Source organism: Coregonus lavaretus (assembly GCF_964263955.1).
Source record: "Coregonus lavaretus genome assembly, contig: HAP1_SCAFFOLD_673, whole genome shotgun sequence".
Taxonomy (NCBI): Eukaryota; Metazoa; Chordata; class Actinopteri; order Salmoniformes; family Salmonidae; genus Coregonus; species Coregonus lavaretus.
Window position 1 is genome coordinate 96,511 of NW_028165133.1, and position 19,077 is coordinate 115,587.

Here is a 19,077-nt window from a genome sequence, read left to right on the forward strand (position 1 = left end):
AGTGTGTGTGTCCAGTGTGTGTGTGTGTTCAGCATGTGTGTGTGTGTCCAGTGTGTGTGTATGTCCAGTGTGTGTGTGTGTCCAGTGTGTGTGTGTGTGTCCAGTGTGTGTGTGTGTGTGTGTGAATCTAGTGTGTGTGTGTGTCCAGTGTGTGTATGTATGTTTCCAGTGTGTGTGTGTGTCCAGTGTGAGTGTGTGTGTGTTTCCATTGTGTGTGTGTGTGTGTGTTTGTGTGTGTCCAGTGTGTGTGTCCAGTGTGTGTGTTTGTCCAGTGTGTGTGTGTGTGTGTTTGTGTGTGTCCAATGTGTGTGTGTGTGTGTGTTTGTTTGTGTGTGTCCATTGTGTGTGTGTGTCCAGTGTGTGTGTGTGTCCAGTGTGTGTGTGTGTGTGTTTGTGTGTGTCCAATGTGTGTGTGTGTGTGTTTGTTTGTGTGTGTCCAGTGTGTGTGTGTGTCCAGTGTGTGTGTGTGTCCAGTGTGTGTATGTGTGTGTGTGTGTGTGTGGGTGTGTGTGTGTCTAGTGTGTGTATGTGTGTGTGTGTGTGTGTGTGTGTGTGTGTGTGTGTGTGTGTGTGTGTGTGTGTCCAGTGTATGTGTGTGTGTGTGTGTGTCTGGTGTGTGTGTGTGTGTTTGTGTGTGTGTCCAGTGTGTGTGTGGGGGGGGGGGTCCAGTGTGAGTGTGTCCAGTGTGTGTGTGTGTGTGTGTTTGTCCAGTGTGTGTGTTTGTGTTTGTGTGTCCAGTGTGTGTGTGTGTGTCCAGTGTGTGTGTGTGTCCAGTGTGTGTGTGTGTGTCCAGTGTGTGTGTGTGTGTGTGTCCAGTGTGTGTGTTCAGTGTGTGTGTGTGTGTGTGTGTACAGTGTGTGTGTTTGTCCAGTGTGTGTGTGTGTGTGTGTGTGTGTGTGTGTGTGTGTTTCCAGTGTGTGTGTGTGTTTGTGTGTGTATGTGTGTGTTTCCAGTGTGTGTGTGTGTGTGTGTGTGTGTGTGTCTCCAGTGTGTGTGTATCCAGTGTTTGTGTCCAGTGTGTGTGTGTCAGTGTTACCATGGTTATTATTTACAGGGACACTGAGGCGCCATCATACCAAACCCAAAACCCTGGATAGAGGGGCTCAGTGAATGTGGAGTGGAATGTGTTCAGGTGGGTCAGTGTGTCAGAGGAGACTCTGTAGAAGGACAGAGTGCCGGCTGGCCAGTCCAGATACACTCCTACTCTGTGGGAGCTGGAGGAGGGGACGTCTATGGTAGTGGACTTATTATTGTGCCAGGCAGAGTAACTGTTGTCAGAGCAGTAAAGACACCAGGACTTGTCATTGTATCCAAGCCAACAGTCATCACCCCTTCCTCTCCTGCTGATTCCTTTATATGCCACTCCTATACCAGCCCCTCCCCCACTCCACTCTACCTCCCAGTAACAGCGCCCAGTCAGACCCTCTCTACACAGCACCTGTCTATAGTCCTCAAATCTCTCTGGGTGATCAGGATACGGCTGCTTCTCTCTCCTACATGTCACCTTTCTGTTCTCCTTAGACAGAGAGAGGAATCTGTTTACTGTGTTTGGGTCCAGTGTGAGATCACAGACATCTGATGGATGAAACCAGACACAATATTAGAAATCATCATCATTCACATTAGAATGTTAACTCACTTTTCACTAATTCATTTAATGTAGATGTTTCTAGGTATCAAAAGGAGAAGTTAAGGTAACTTGAGATTTGTTGAATGATCATATGTTATACTGTATGGTAATATAAAACACACTTATTTCCATTAATTACACACACACACACACACACACACACACACACACACACACACACACAAATCCTGAACAAACACAAACACACACACACACTGGACACACATACACATCCTGAACACACACACACACACACACTTACACTGATCACACACACATACACACACACACATTGTCAAAGCAACTCTTTGTAAACTTTGGTGTCCCTGATTTGTGCTTCTGTAGAACTACAGCTGATATTTAATATGACCAAGTAAGTAATGATGGTGGTCTTTGACTTTGACTTCACTTGAATTAAGACTTATTCTTAGTCATATTCTTCACAGCAGTCAACACTCACATTTTCTAAGTCCAGGTTTCATTGTGTTCTCTCCACCATGTTCCACACTGTAGCGGTAAGCAGAAGAACAGACAGTCATTGAGGGATACACCTGAACTCACACACACACACACACACACACACACACTGGACACACACACTGTATACACACACAGTGTGTGTCCAGTGTGTGTGTGTGTGTGTGTGTGTGTGTGTGTGTGTGTGTGTGTGTGTGTGTGTGTGTGTGTGTGTGTCCAGTGTGTGTGTGTGTGTGTGTGTCCAGTGTGTGTGTCCAGTATGTGTGTGTGTGTCCAGTGTGTGTGTGTGTGTGTTTGTCCAGTGTGTGTGTGTGTCCAGTGTGTGTGTGTCCAGTGTGTGTGTGTGTGTGTGTGTTTGTCCAGTGTGTGTATGTGTGTCCATTGTGTGTGTGTTTCCAGTGTGTGTGTGTATATCTAGTGTGTGTGTCTAGTGTATGTGTGTGTGTCCAGTGTGTGTGTGTGTCCAGTGTGTGTGTGTGTCCAGTGTGTGTGTGTGTCCAGTGTATGTGTGTGTCCAGTGTATGTGTGTGTTTGTGTCGTGTGTGCGTCCAGTGTGTGTGTGTGTCCAGTGTGTGTGTGTGTGTGTCAAGTGTGTGTGTGTGTGTGTCCAGTATGTGTGTGTGTGTGTGTGTGTGTGTGTGTGTTTGTTTGTCCAGTGTGTGTGTGTGTCCATTGTGTGTGTGTGTATGTCTAGTGTGTGTGTGTGTGTGTGTGTGTGTGTGTGTGTGTGTGTGTGTGTGTGTGTCTAGTTTGTGTGTGTTTGTCCAGTGTGTGTGTGTGTGTCCAGTGTGTGTGTGTGTTTGTCTAGTGTGTGTGTGTGTCTAGTGTGTGTGTGTGTGTCTAGGGTGTGTGTGTGTGTGTGTGTCCAGTGTGAGTGTGTGTGTGTCCAGTGTGTGTGTTTGTCCAGTGTGTGTGTGTGTGTGCGTCATTTGCGTGTGTATGTGTCCATTGTGTGTGTTTACAGTGTGTGTGTGTGTGTGTCCAGTGTGTGTGTGTGTGTGTCTGTCCAGTGTGTGTGTGTATGTCAAGTGTGTGTGTTTGTGTGTCCAGTATGTGTGTGTGTGTCCAGTGTGTCTGTGTGTGTGTGTGTTTGTCCAGTGTGTGTATGTGTGTCCATTGTGTGTGTGTGTCCAGTGTGTGTGTGTGCCTAGTGTATATGTGTGTGTCCAGTGTGTGTGTGTGTTTCCAGTGTGTGTGTGTGTCCAGTGTATGTGTGTGTCCAGTGTGTGTGTGTGTGTGTGTGTTTGTCCAGTGTGAGTAAGTCTGTGTGTTTGTGTTTGTGTCGTGTGTGCATCCAATGTGTGTGTGTGTGTGTCCAGTGTGTGTGTGTGTGATTGTGTGTTCAGTGTGTGTGTGTGTGTGTGTTTTCAGTGTGTGTGTTCAGTGTGTGTTCAGTGTGTGTGTGTTCAGTGTGTGTGTGTCCAATGTGTGTATGTATGTGTGTGTCCAGTGTGTGTGTGTGTGTGTGTGTGTGTGTGTGTGAATCCAGTGTGTGTATGTGTGTGTGTGTGTCCAGTGTGTGTGTGAGGATATGTGTCCAGTGTGTGTGTGTATACGTGTTCAGTGTGTGTGTGTGTGTGTGTGTTTGTGTCCAGTGTGTGTGTGTGTGTGTTTTTATGTGTCCAGTGTGTGTGTGTGTGTGTGTTTATCCAGTGTGTGTGTGTGTGTGTCCTGTGTGTGTGTGTCCAGTGTGTGTGTGTGTGTTTGTGTTCAGTGTGTGTGTGTGTGTGTGTGTCCAGTGTGTGTGTGTGTGTGTGTCCAGTGTGTGTGTGTGTGTCCAGTGTGTGTGTGTGTGTCCAGTGTGTGTGTGTGTGTGTGTGTCCAGTGTGTGTGTGTCCAGTGTGTGTTTGTGTCCAGTGTGGGTGTGTCCAGTGTGTGTGTGTGTGTGTATCCAGTGTGTGTGTGTGTGCAGTGTGTATGTGTGTGTCCAGTGTGTGTGTGTATGTGTGTGTGTTGTTGTTGTGTGTGTCCTGTGTGTGTTTGTCCAGTGTGTGTGTGTGTCCAGTGTGTGTGTGTGTGTCATGTGTGTGTGTGTTCAGTGTATGTGTGTTCAGTGTGTGTGTGTGTGTTCAGTGTGTGTGTTAAGTGTGTCCAGTGTGTGTGTGTGTGTGTGTTCAGTGTGTGTGTTAAGTGTGTCCAGTGTGTGTGTGTGTGTGTGTGTGTGTGTGTGTGTGTGTGTCCAGTGTGTGTGTTCAGTGTGTGTATCCAGTGTGCGTGTGTGTGTCCAGTGTGTGTGTGTGTGTGTGTGTCTCCAGTGTGTGTGTGTTCAGTGTGTGTATCCAGTGTGCGTGTGTGTGTCCAGTGTGTGTGTGTGTGTGTGTGTGTCTCCAGTGTGTGTGTGTTCAGTGTGTGTATCCAGTGTGAGTGCGTGTGTGTCCAGTGTGTGTGTGTGTGTGTGTGTGTCTCCAGTGTGTGTGTGTTCAGTGTGTGTATCCAGTGTGCGTGTGTGTGTCCAGTGTGTGTGTGTGTGTCCAGTGTGTGCATGTGTGTCCAGTGTGTGTGTGTGTGTCCAGTGTGTGTGTGTTCAGTGTATGTTTCCAGTGTGCGTGTGTGTGTCCAGTGTGTGTGTGTATCCAGTGTGTGTGTGTTCAGTGTGTGTATCCAGTGTGCGTGTGTGTGTCCAGTGTGTGTGTGTGTGTGTCCAGTGTGTGTGTGTGTGTATCCAGGGTGTGTGAGTCCAGTGTGTGTGTGTGTGTGTGTCCAGTGTGTGTGTGTTCAGTGTGTGTGTGTGTGTCAGTGTTACCATGGTTATTATTTACAGGGACACTGAGGAGTCAACATAAACCCTAAACCCAGGATAGAGGGGCTCAGTGAATGTGGAGTGGAATGTGTTCAGGTGGGTCAGTGTGTCAGAGGAGACTCTGTAGAAGGACAGAGTGCCGGCTGGCCAGTCCAGATACACTCCTACTCTGTGGGAGCTGGAGGAGGGGACATCTATGGGAGTGGACTTATTATTGTGACAGGCAGAGTAACTGTTGTCAGAGCAGAGCAGACTCCAGGACTTGTCATTGTATCCAATAATACAGTCATAGACAGAGAGAGGAGTCTGTTTACTGTGTTTAGGTCCAGTGTGAGATCACAGACATCTGATGGATGAAACCAGACACAATATTAGAAATCATCATCATTCACATTAGAATGTTCACTCACTTTTCACTAATTCATTTAATGTAGATGTTTCTAGGTATCAAAATGAGAAGTTAAGGTAACTTGAGACTTGTTGAATGATCATATGTTATACTGTATGGTAATATAAAACACACTTATTCCCATTAATTACACACACACACATACACACACACACACACACACACACACTGGACACACACACTGGACACACACACACACACACACTGGACACAAACACACACACACACACACACACACACACATACACACACACACACACACATCCTGAACACACACACACACACACAGACACACACATTGTCAAAGCAACTCTTTGTAAACTTTGGTGTCCCTGATTTGTGCTTCTGTAGAACTACAGCTGATATTTAATATGACCAAGTAAGTAATGATGGTGGTCTTTGACTTTGACTTCACTTGAATTAAGACTTATTCTTAGTCATATTCTTCACAGCAGTCAACACTCACATTTTCTAAGTCCAGGTTTCATTGTGTTCTCTCCACCATGTTCCACACTGTAGCGGTAAGCAGAAGAACAGACAGTCATTGAGGGATACACCTGAACTCACACACACACACACACACACACTGGACACACACACTGTATACACACACAGTGTGTGTCCAGTGTGTGTGTGTGTGTGTGTGTGTGTGTGTGTGTGTGTGTGTGTGTGTGTGTGTGTGTGTGTCCAGTGTGTGTGTGTGTGTGTCCAGTGTGTGTGTCCAGTATGTGTGTGTGTGTCCAGTGTGTGTGTGTGTGTGTGTTTGTCCAGTGTGTGTGTGTGTCCAGTGTGTGTTTGTCCAGTGTGTGTGTGTGTGTGTGTGTGTGTGTGTGTTTGTCCAGTGTGTGTATGTGTGTCCATTGTGTGTGTGTTTCCAGTGTGTGTGTGTATATCTAGTGTGTGTGTCTAGTGTATGTGTGTGTGTCCAGTGTGTGTGTGTGTCCAGTGTGTGTGTGTGTCCAGTGTGTGTGTGTGTCCAGTGTATGTGTGTGTGTCCAGTGTATGTGTGTGTTTGTGTCGTGTGTGCGTCCAGTGTGTGTGTGTGTCCAGTGTGTGTGTGTGTGTGTCAAGTGTGTGTGTGTGTGTGTCCAGTATGTGTGTGTGTGTGTGTGTGTGTGTGTGTGTGTTTGTTTGTCCAGTGTGTGTGTGTGTCCATTGTGTGTGTGTGTATGTCTAGTGTGTGTGTGTGTGTGTGTGTGTGTGTGTGTGTCTAGTTTGTGTGTGTTTGTCCAGTGTGTGTGTGTGTGTGTCCAGTGTGTGTGTGTGTTTGTCTAGTGTGTGTGTGTGTCTAGTGTGTGTGTGTGTCTAGGGTGTGTGTGTGTGTGTGTGTCCAGTGTGAGTGTGTGTGTGTCCAGTGTGTGTGTTTGTCCAGTGTGTGTGTGTGTGTGCGTCATTTGCGTGTGTATGTGTCCATTGTGTGTGTTTACAGTGTGTGTGTGTGTGTGTCCAGTGTGTGTGTGTGTGTGTCTGTCCAGTGTGTGTGTGTATGTCAAGTGTGTGTGTTTGTGTGTCCAGAATGTGTGTGTGTGTCCAGTGTGTGTGTGTGTGTGTGTTTTTGTCCAGTGTGTGTATGTGTGTCCATTGTGTGTGTGTGTCCAGTGTGTGTGTGTATATCTAGTGTGTGTGTGTGCCTAGTGTAAATGTGTGTGTCCAGTGTGTGTGTGTGTTTCCAGTGTGTGTGTGTGTCCAGTGTATGTGTGTGTCCAGTGTGTGTGTGTGTGTGTGTGTTTGTCCAGTGTGAGTAAGTCTGTGTGTTTGTGTTTGTGTCGTGTGTGCATCCAATGTGTGTGTGTGTGTGTCCAGTGTGTGTGTGTGTGTCAAGTGTGTGTGTGTGTGTGTCCAGTATGTGTGTGTGTGTGTGTTTATCCAGTGTGTGTGTCCATTGTGTGTATGTGTGTATGTCTAGTGTGTGTCTAGTGTGTGTGTGTCCAGTGTGTGTGTGTGTCCAGTGTGTGTGTATGTCCAGTGTGTGTGTGTGTGTCCAGTGTGTCTGTGTGTGTGTCCGGTGTGTGTGTGTGTCCTGTGTGTGTGTGTGTGTGTCTGTGTGTCTGTGTGTGTCGTGTGTGTGTGTCCAGTGTGTGTCGTGTGTGTGTGTCCAGTGTGTGTGTCCAGTGTGTGTGTGTGCACATGTATGAGTACACACACTGGACACACACAAACACCGGACACACATACACACTGGACACACACACACACACACACACTGGACACACACACACACACACACTGGACACACACACACACTGGACACACACACACACTGGACACACACACACACACACACACACACACACACTGGACACACACACACACACACTGGACACACACACACACACACACACACACAGTCTTTATATAACTTAGTCGAAGTGGTGGTCAGAATGTTTGTCTTAACTAGCCTGATAACTCCAACATGTCTGATATGAACATTGACATAAACCCACTACATACTTGAGTTTCTCCAGTCTGCAGTGTGGATCCTCCAGTCCAGCAGAGAGCAGTCTGACTCCTGGGTCTCCTGGGTGATTGTAGCTCAGGTCCAGCTCTCTCAGGTGTGAGGGGTTTGACTTCAGAGCTGAGACCAGAGAAGCACAGCCTTCCTCTGTGACTAGACAGCCTGACAGCCTGCAAAGAGTCAAATCATATTAAAATCACACTGCTATTCTTTGGTGGTGAAAATAGTGGCAGTATATTTTTTCTACATATTCAGATATATCAGTGTCCTGAAACCTGCCATATCTATTCATAAATGAATGTATCATTATTAGAAATGACAAATTATCAAAGTATTGCTTGTAGATAGAAAAATGTTTAGTACAAATATTTGAGTAAACTGACCAGAGCAGTTTAAAAAGCAGTATCAGTCAAAAGACAGACAGTGAGGTATCAGATTTAGATTGTATTGAGTATACAGTCCACACCATATCTAGTTTGACAGTGAAGCTAACATTTTAAATGTGGCTCTATACTCCAGCATTTTGGATTTAAGATCAAATGTTTCATATGAGGTGACAGTATATAATGTCACCTTTTATTTGAGGGTATTTTAATACATATCTGTTTCAACATTTAGAAATGAACGCACTTTTATGTATCTAGTCCCCCTATTTGAAGAAGTCATAAGTATTCTGACCAGTTCACTTATAGTGTATTCAAGTAGTCAAAAGTTGAGTATTTGGTCCCAAACTCGTTGGTTGCATTTGCAGTTTGTTTTGGTTGTGTTTTGGGTTATGTTTTGCCCGATAGTAACTGAATGGTGGATAATGACTGGAGTAATTTTCTGTCTAAGTGAGTAGATAACATGTTTCTAAACACTACTAAATGAATCCTGATGATGCCATGACTAAGAATAATCATGAATGAATAATGAATAATAATGAGTGAGAAAGTTACAGAGGCTACAACAAAACATGCTAACCTCTCACCATTACCAATAACAGAGGGGGTCTGATCCTTGTTCCTCTGTAACTTTCTCATTCATCATCATTCACGATTCATTCATGATTATTCATAATCATAGTAGCATCCACATGAATGTAGAAATGTTCAGAAACATCTTCTATTCTTACTGACAATACAAGTGAAGTGACTCCAAAATGACAGGACATTATTCACCATTCAGTTTCTATTGGGAAAAACATCATCCAAAACAACTAAAACAAAATGCAAATGTATTCAACAAGTTTGTAGAATCAAAAGCTTGATGTAATCACTGCAGGTAAGGAATATGGGACCAAATACTAAACTTATGACTACTTTAATACAATATAAGTGAATATGTCCAAATTATTACGACTTTTTCAAATGGGAGAACTAGATACATAAAGTTCTTTCATTTCTAAACAGTAACACAGATATGTATGAAAATATCATCAAATAAAAGGTGACATTCTGTACTATTGCCTAATATGAAACATTATATCTCAAATCCAAAATGCTGGAGCATAGCACCAAATGTAAAACTGTAAGCTTCACTGTCCAAACACATATGGTGTGGACTATGTGTGCCTGGTAAACACATGTGGATCTGGTGAACAGTTATCACTTGTTGACCAACTACAGGAATACTGACCTCAGAGTCTCCAGTTTACAGTGGAGATTCCCCAGTCCAGCAGAGAGCAGCTTCACTCCTGAATCCTTCAGGTCATTGTTACTCAGATCCAGCTCTCTCAGGTGTGAGGGGTTTGAACTCAGAGCTGAGACCAGAGAAGCACAGCCTTCCTCTGTGACTAGACAGCCTGACAGCCTGCAAAGAGTCAAATCATATTAAAACCACACTGCTATTCTTTGGTGGTGAAAATAGTGGCAGTATATATTTTTCTACATATTCAGATACTTCAGCATCCTGAAACCTGACATATCTATTCATAAATTAATGTATCATTATTAGAAATGACAAATTATCAAAGTATTGCTTGTAGATAGAAAAATGTATAGCACAAATATTTGAGTAGACTGACCAGAGCAGTTTAAAAAGCAGTATCAGTCAAAAGACAGACAGTGAGGTATCAGATTTAGATTGTATTGAGTATACAGTCCACACAATATCTATTTTGACAATGAAGCTAACATTTTAAATGTGGCTCTATACTCCAGCATTTTGGATTTGAGATCAAATGTTTCTTATGAGGTCACAGTATATAATGTCACCTTTTATTTGAGGGTATTTTCATACATATCTGATTCACCATTTAGAAATGAAAGCACTTTATGTATCTAGTCCCCCATTTTGAAGAAGTCATACGTATTCTGACCATTTGACTTATAGTTTATTAAAGTAGTCAAAAGTTTTGTATTTGGTTGTAAACTCGTTGGTTTCATTTGCAGTTTGTTTTGGTTGTGTTTTGGGTTATGTTTTGCCTGATAGTAACTGAATGGTGGATGATGACTGGAGTAATTTTCTGTCTATGTGAGTAGATAACATGTTTCTAAACATTACTAAATTAATCATGATGATGCGTTGATTAAGAAAAATCATGAATGAATCATGAATAATAATGAGTGAGAAAGTTAGAGGCTACAACAAAACATGCTAACCTCTCACCATTACCAATAACAGAGGGGGTATGATCTTTGTGCCTCTGTAACTTTCTCATTCATCATCATTCACGATTCATTCATGATTATTCATAATCATGGTAGCATCCACATGAATGTAGAAGTGTTCAGAAACATCTTCTATTCTTACTGACAATACAAATGAAGTGACTCCAAAATGACAGGACATTATCCACCATTCAGTTTCTATTGGGAAAAACATAATCCAAAACACAACCAAGACAAACTGCAAATGTATTCAACACGTTTGTAGAATCACAGGCTTGAGGTAATCACTGTGGGTAAGGAATATGGGACCAAATACTAAACTTATGACTACTTTAATACAATATAAGTGAATATGTCCAAATTATTACGACTTTTTCAAATGGGAGAACTAGACACATAAAGTGCTTTCAATTCTAAACAGTAACACAGATATGTATGAAAATATCCTCAAATAAAAGGTGACATTATATACTGTTGCCTAATATGAAACATTCTATCTCAAATCCAAATTGCTGGAGCATAGCACCAAATTTAAAACTGTAAGCTTCACTGTCCAAACACATATGGTGTGGACTATGTGTGCCTGGTAAACACATGTGGATCTGGTGAACAGTTATCACTTGTTGACTAACTACAGGAATACTGACCTCAGAGTCTCCAGTTTACAGTGGGGATTCCCCAGTCCAGCAGAGAGCAGCTTCACTCCTGAATCCTTCAGGTCATTGTTACTCAGATCCAGCTCTCTCAGGTGTGAGGGGTTTGACCTCAGAGCTGAGACCAGAGAAGCACAGCCTTCCTCTGTGACTAGACAGCCTGACAGCCTGCAAAGAGTCAAATCATATTAAAACCACACTGCTATTATTTGGTGTTGAAAATAGTGGCAGTATATTTTTTCAACATTTTCATTTATACCAGTGTCCTGAAACCTGCCATATATATATATAATTATTAGAAAAAATAATAATATTGTGTGTAGAGAGAAAAATGTATAGTACGAATATTTGAGTAGACTGACCAGAGGCGTTTAAAAAGCAGTATCAGTCAAAAGACAGACAGTGAGGTATCAGATTTAGATTGTATTGAGTATACAGTCCACACCATATCTATTTTGACAGTGAAGCTAACATTTTAAATTTGGCTCTATACTCCAACATTTTGAATTTGAGATCAAATGTTTCATATGAGGTGAGAGTATATAATGTCACCTTTTATTTGAGGGTATTTTCATACATATCTGTTTCACCGTTTAGAAATGAAAGCACTTCATGTATCTTGTCCCCCCATTTGAAGAAGTCATAAGTATACTGACCAATTCACTTATAGTGTATTGAAGTAGTCAAAAGTTGAGTATTTGGTCCCAAACTCGTTGGTTGCATTTGCAGTTTGTTTTGGTTGTGTTTTCGGTTATGTTTTGTCCAATAGTAACTGAATGGTGGATGATGATTGGAGTAATTTTCTGTCTAAGAGAGTAGATAACATGTTTCTAAACACTACTAAATTAATCCTGATGATGCCTTGATTAAGAAAAATCATGAATGAATCATGAATAATAATGAGTGAGAAAGTTACAGAGGCTACAACAAAACATGCTAACCTCTCACCATTACCAATAACAGAGGGGGTATGATCCTTGTTCCTCTGTAACTTTCTCATTCATCATCATTCACGATTCATTCATGATTATTCATAATCATGATAGCATCCACATGAATGTAGAAGTGTTCAGAAACATCTTCTATTCTTACTGACAATACAAGTGAAGTGACTCCAAAATGACAGGACATTATTCACCATTCAGTTTCTATTGGGAAAAACATCATCCAAAACACAATACAACAAAATATCCTCAAATAAAAGGTGACATTATATACTGTCACCTAATATGAAACATTCTATCTCAAATCCAAATTGCTGGAGCATAGCACCAAATGTAAAACTGTAAGCTTCACTGTCCAAACACATATGGTGTTGACTACGTGTGCCTGGTAAACACATGTGGATCTGGTGAACAGTTATCACTTGTTGACCAACTACAGGAATACTGACCTCAGAGTCTCCAGTTTACAGTGGGGATTCCCCAGTCCAGCAGAGAGCAGCTTCACTCCTGAATCCTTCAGGACATTGTTACTCAGATCCAGCTCTCTCAGGTGTTAGGGGTTTGACTTCAGAGCTGAGACCAGAGAAGAACAGCCTTCCTCTGTGACTAGACAGCCTGACAGCCTGCAAAGAGTCAAATCATATTAAAACCACACTGCAATTCATTGGTGGTGAAAATAGTGGCAGTATATTTTTTCAACATTTTCATTTATACCAGTGTCCTGAAACCTGCCATATATATATAATTATTAGAAAAAATCATAATATTGTGTGTAGAGAGAAAAATGTATAGTACGAATATTTAAGTAGACTGACCAGAGCAGTTTAAAAAGCAGTATCAGTCAAAAGACAGACAGTATGTCACGCCCTGGCTCTGGGGACTCTTAAATGTTGAGCCAGGGTGTGGATTTGCTATGTTTAGTTTTTCTATGTTTTTGTTCTAGATCGTTTAGATCTATGTTGGCCAGTGTGGTTCCCAATCAGAGGCAGCTGTAGCTCGTTGTCTCTGATTGGGGACCATACTTAGGCAGCCTGTTTTCACTAGTCTTTGTGGGATCTTGTTCCGTAAGGTTTGTTTTGTATTAACCTAGGACTTCACGTATCGTTTGGTTTGTTGTTTTGTTCGTGTTGTGTACTAAATAAAATGTACGCTTATCACGCTGCGCCTTGGTCCGTGTCTTCATCCGGTAATGATCGTGACAGAAGATCCCACGATAAGAGGACCAAGCAGCGTGCCCAGGAGGAGAAGATGGCGATGTCGCAGGTGGGAAAATGGTGGTCTTGGGAGGACATATTCACGGGGAAAGGGCCATGGGCAAAGGTGAATGCCCAGGCAGGAGAGGAGACTGTGGAGGCATGCTACAGAGAGGAGCAGCGGCAACGCAGAGGGTACCGGCTGGGGAGGAAGCCCGAGAGATAGCCCCAATATTTTTTTGGGGGGGGGCTAAAAGGGTGGTTGGCGGAGCCACGTACTGTGCCGCGAGTGTTCCGGCACAGTCCTGTACGTCCTGTGCTAGCACCATGGACGGAGTGTGCCGGCTCAACGCTCGTGGCCTCCAGTACCCCTCCTCGGTCCCGTATATCCTGCGCCAGTGCCACGTGCTGTAGCGCCAGTACGAGTGCACAGCCCTGTACGTCCTGTGCTGATGCCTCATACATATTGTGTGGAAATAGGCATTCAGCCAGGACGGGTTGTGTCAGCTCTCCGCTCCAGACCTCCAGTCCGCCTCCACAGTCCGGCCCGTCCCGTTCCGGCTTCCCGCACCAAGCCAATGGTGCGTGTTCCCAGTCCAGCCCGGCCTGTTCCTGCTCCCCGCACCAAGCCAGTGGTGCGTGTGTCCAGTCCGGCACGGCCCGTGCCTGTTCCACCGGTGCCTGGTCCGGAGTCAGAGCAATCCGCTCCACCGGGGTCCGGTCCAACTCCAGTCAGCGGATCCACTCCGGAGCCAGAGTAATCCGCTCCACTGGTGTCCAGTCCAGCTCCGGCCAGCGCCTCCAGCTCCGGCCAGCGCCTCCAAAGTTACAGAGGCTACAACAAAACATGCTAACCTCTCACCATTACCAATAACAGAGGGGGTATGATCATTGTTCCTCTGTAACTTTCTCATTCATCATCATTCACGATTCATTCATCATTATTCATAATCATGGTAGCATCCACATGAATGTAGAAGTGTTCAGAAACATCTTCTATTCTTACTGACAATACAAGTGAAGTGACTCCAAAATGACAGGACATTATTCACCATTCAGTTTCTATTGGGGAAAACATCATCCAAAACACAACCAAGACAAACTGCAAATGCATTCAACAAGTTTGTAGAATCACAAGCTTGATGTAATCACTGTGGGTAAGGAATATGGGACCAAATACTAAACTTTAGACTAAATTAATTAGTCCAAATAATTACGACTTTTTCAAATGGGAGAACTAGATACATAAATTGCTTTCGTATCTAAACAGTAAAACAGATATGTATGAAGAACCTCAAATAAAAGGTGACATTCTGTACTGTTGCCTAATATGAAACATTCTATCTCAAATCCAAAATGCTGGAGCATAGCACCAAATGTAAAACTGTAAGCTTCACTGTCCAAATACATATGGTGTGGACTATGTGTGCCTGGTAAACACATGTGGATCTGGTGAACAGTTATCACTTGTTGACCAACTACAGGAATACTGACCTCAGAGTCTCCAGTTTACAGTGGGGATTCCCCAGTCCAGCAGAGAGCAACTTCACTCCTGAATCCTTCAGGTCATTGTTACTCAGATCCAGCTCTCTCAGGTGTGAGGGGTTTGACTTCAGAGCTGAGACCAGAGAAGCACAGCCTTCCTCTGTGACTAGACAGCCTGACAGCCTGACAGAGAGATCATCATGATTTCACAAACACACTGTTAATTTAACACCAGTAGTGTAGAAGGACAATGGCAGATGCATTTGGTTTATTCTCTTAAACAACATATAGATTCATCTTCCGTCTCCTAGAATTGTATGGTCATATTGTTATACTAATGTGAACAACAATGCACTGATTCAATATTTTTTTAAAATATATTATATACATATTATAATATATTTTTCTCTAATAGGAATATTTCTTCCTGATGATTAGTACTTAAATGTCATTTTATGTACTCACAGAGCAGCTCTGGAGGCTTTGACCACTGGCAGCAGCCTCAGAAGACCTTCCTCTGATCTGGAGTATTTCTTCAGGTCAAACACATCCAGCACCTTTTCTGAAGTCAGCAACACAAAGACCAGAGCTGACCACTGTGCAGGTGACAGTTTGGCTTCTGAGAGACTTCCTGAGCTCAGGTAGCTTTGGATCTCCTCCACTAGAGAATGGTCATTCAGTTCATTCAGACAGTGGAACAGATTGATGCACCTCTCTGGAGAGGGATTCTCCCTGATCTTCTCCTTGATGTACTTGACTGTTTCTTCATGGCTCTGTGAGCTGCTTCTTGTCTTTGTCAGTAGACCTCGTAAGTGCTTCTGATTGGACTCCAGTGAGAGGCCCAGAAGGAAGCGGAGGAAAAGGTCCAGGTTTCCCGTCTCACTTTGTAAGGCTTTATCCACAGCACTCTTGTAGACAGTAACTTCAGTAACATGCGGTTTGGCCATTAGATTCTCATTGTTGTTGATGAATGAGATGAACACATATACAGCAGCCAGAAACTCCTGAATGCTCAGATGCACGAAGCAGTACACCTTGTCCTGGTACAGCCCACATTCCTCTTTAAAGATCTGCGTGCACAATCCTGAGTACACTGAGGCTTCATTGACATCAATGCCAGCCTCTTTCAGGTCTTCTTCATAGAAAATCAGATTGCCATTCACAAGCTGTTGAAAAGCCAGTTTTCCCAGTGACAGAATGATCTCTTTATTCCAGTGTGGACCTGTCTCTTCTTTCCCAAGATACTTTTCATTCTTCTGTTTGGTATGAAACTCCACAAGGTGTGTGTACATCTCAGTCAGAGTCTTGGGCATCTCTTCTCTCTTATGTTTCAGCATGTGTTCAAGGACTGTTGCAGAAATCCAACAGAAGACTGGAATGTGGCACATGATGTGGAGGATCCTTGATGTCTTTATGTGTGAGATGATTCTGCTGGCCAGGTCCTCATCACTGAATCTCTTCCTGAAGTACTCCTCCTTCTCTGGGTCATTGAACCCTCGTACCTCTGTCACCTGGTCAACACACACTGAAGGGATCTTATTGGCTGCTGCAGGTCGGGTAGTTATCCAGAGGAGAGCAGAGGGAAGCAGATTTCCCTTGATGAGATTTGTCAGCAGAACATCCACTGAGGTTGACTTTGTGACGTCACAACAGATCTTGTTCTTCTGGAAGTCTAAGGGCAGTCGGCACTCATCCAGACCATCAAAGATTAACAGAACTTTGTACTTGTCGTAGTTGGAGATTCTTGATTCTTTGGTTTCCACTGAGAAGTGATTGAGAAGTTCAATGAAAGTGTGTTTATGCCCGTTCATCAAATTCAGCTCCCGAAAAGGGAATGAAAATACAAATTGGACATCCTGATTTGCTTTTCCTTCAGCCCAGTCCAGAATAAACTTCTGCACAGAGACTGTTTTTCCAATGCCAGCGACTCCCTTTGTCAGCACAGTTCTGATACGTTTGTCTTGTCCAGTTAAGGGTTTAAAGATGTCGTTACATTTGACTGCAGTCTCTGGTCTTGCTTGTTTCCTGGTTGTTGTCTCAATCTGTCTCAGCTCATGTTCATTATTGACCTCTCCTGTTCCACCCTCTGTGATGTAGACCTCTGTGTAGATCTTATTGAGAAGTGTTGGGTTTCCTTGTTTAGCGATCCCCTCAAATACACATTGAAACTTCTTCTTTAGATTAGATTTGAGTTCACGTTGGCAAATCACAGCAAGCTCATCTGAATGAAGAAATAACACAGAGGATATTAATATTACGTCTGATTTAAAGCCTACAGTATTCTAGGACTGTTATGACATTTTAAATTATAATAATTTTTTCGCTCAACTGACTGTATAAATGTTTTCATAATGCATTACAGACTGGTGTGACTGATTACCATCTCTCTCTCTCTCTCTCCTCTGTCTCTCCTCTTCTCTCTGTCTAAATGAATCAACACAACACATCCCTGCTGCTACTTGATGAGGTCACTAGGTGTTGTGTTAAGGCTGCTACAATATCACTGAGTTACACAGCTACTTTAGCTGTACTTTAGCTACAGCTTTTAAATGTTCTAAAACAGCATTCAACATGAGGCAGACAGCTCTTACTTTTCTCCAGTGTGTCAGCTAGCTCCTTCTGGTTCATTTTCCTCAGGACGTGCAGTGTGATCTTCAGAGCCCCCTCTCTGGCACTGCTCTCCTGCTTCTCATCTTCAGCATCCACCACTTCCTTATCCTGCTTCTGACTCTCAAAGCCTTCTGGGAGTTCTGGACTAAGAATCCTCTTGAACATCTTCAGCTCGTTCTTCACAAATGTCATAATATTCTCTTCAAGCAACTGAAATAAATCAAGTAAATCAGTTAAGCAAGAGACTAAATGCTTTCATATTAACACATTAATGCATGATTGACAGAACAACTTTACTCGAGGTAAACAAAAACAAATGTACATAACAGGACCACATACACTGAATATGGAGGCCAGGTCTTTTTGATGACTCTGGGAAGACTGACCACTGAGAATCTCTGACTCTGATCTCTCCTGTTGGTGTCTGTGGACAAAACATGAGATTACATCTCCTCATCCAGGGAGTGCACACACACACACACACACACACACACACACACACACACACACACACACACACACACACACACACACACACACACACACACACACAGGGAGGGAATGTTGTGTTAGTTTAATATTGTTTCAGGACTATGAAAATGGAAAAAAGGATTAGCCTATGGATTATGAAAACAACAAAAATAAATGGTAAAATGGGAGAGGAGAAATGACTAGAGACAGTGTTGTTTAACTCACTGACCATGACCCATGAGTTCTTCTTACCTTTGTTCACTAGAAAAGTCTCCCTCTCTAAACCTCATAGGAAGACCCATAGACCGGTCACTCTTCATGGACACACAGCTGGGTACAGGGGAGGCTGGTCTCTCCTGCTTGATTGGACTTCAACACAACAGAGACAAACATTACGTCTCTCATCTACTCTGAGCTCAGATGTGGAAACATAAGAATAGTTTCATTCCAAAACGCTATATATCCATTTTCAGAAATGTTCGTAAATTAGCTTTTATTGTTTAAAGAAATTATGAAAGAGATTGGTGTGTTTTTTCACTAGCTAATCATGGCATGTGATTGTTCAATGACAGACATGTATTTGTTTAAATCTATCACTTGATGGTGTCATTTCAGAGAGACAAATAATCATGTTTTTTTGCATAATGCTATATATCTGCCTCACTCTCAGAGAAATAAGTAGTACTGCTAGGTTTTACACAGTAATAATATATATCTGTCTCACTATCAGAGAAATAAGTAGTACTGCTAGGTTTTACACAGTAATAATATATCTGCCTCACTCTCAAAGAAATAAGTAGTACTGCTAGGTTTTACACAGTAATAATATATCTGCCTCACTCTCAGAGAAATAAGTATTACTGCTAGGTTTTACACAGTAATAATATATAGCTGCCTCACTCTCTGAGAAATAAGTAGTACTGCTAGGTTTAACACAGTAATAATATATATCTGCCTCACTCTCAGAGAAATAAGTAGTACTGCTAGGTTTTACGCAGTAATAATATATATCTGCCTCACTCTCAGAGAAATAAGTAGTACTGCTAGGTTTTACACTGTAATAATATATATTCCTCACTCTCAGAGAAATAAGTAGTACTGCTAGGTTTTACACTGTAATAATATATATTCCTCACTCTCAGAGAAATAAGTAGTACTGCTAGGTTTTACACAGTATTAATATATATCTGCCTCACTCTCAGAGAAATAAGTAGTACTGCTAGGTTTTACACAGTCAAATGTAACAAATAACTACATTTTTAAACAAAAATCTGTCCAAATGTACAAAATTCAATACAGTAATATGAGATCTGTACGTAAAACATTACATTTTTGTCATTTAGCAGATGTTCTTATACAAAAGCATCTTAAGGCTAAGTTTATTGATAGAACATTCGTAGGAACATTGTTAAATCTCTG

The 19,077-nt window shown here is 42.6% G+C and overlaps 1 protein-coding gene and 1 long non-coding RNA gene across 2 annotated transcripts; both read right to left on the reverse strand.

The window, feature by feature from the left end:
* Window positions 1–653: 653 nt before the first annotated feature.
* On the reverse strand, window positions 654–18,587 carry LOC311116236 (NLR family CARD domain-containing protein 3-like). Its single transcript, XM_084191350.1, has 6 exons — window positions 17,911–18,587; window positions 17,527–17,611; window positions 17,169–17,397; window positions 15,054–16,798; window positions 2,091–2,124; window positions 654–1,575 (listed from the first exon to the last, which is right to left on the reverse strand). Exons 1-6 carry the CDS (start codon window positions 17,976–17,978, stop codon window positions 1,049–1,051), a joined length of 2,688 nt encoding a protein of 895 aa, XP_084047476.1. The 5' UTR covers window positions 17,979–18,587; the 3' UTR covers window positions 654–1,048.
* LOC311116242 lies at window positions 5,734–9,487 on the reverse strand. Its single transcript, XR_014611385.1, has 3 exons — window positions 9,329–9,487; window positions 7,708–7,881; window positions 5,734–5,769 (listed from the first exon to the last, which is right to left on the reverse strand). It is a non-coding gene; the product is annotated as an uncharacterized lncRNA (long non-coding RNA).
* Window positions 18,588–19,077: the final 490 nt, after the last annotated feature.

Bases quoted from the DNA above. Each gene is read 5' to 3' on its own strand.
- LOC311116236 (XM_084191350.1), bottom strand. From the start codon at position 17,978: ATGAAGAGTGACCGGTCTATGGGTCTTCCTATGAGGTTTAGAGAGGGA. The intron at 17,398-17,526 runs GTATGTGGTCCT...GATTTATTTCAG, and splicing joins ACCTGGCCTCCATATTCAGT to TTGCTTGAAGAGAATATTAT. The intron at 1,576-2,090 runs GTGAGTGTTGAC...TTCATCCATCAG, and splicing joins GAAACCTGGACTTAGAAAAT to ATGTCTGTGATCTCACACTG.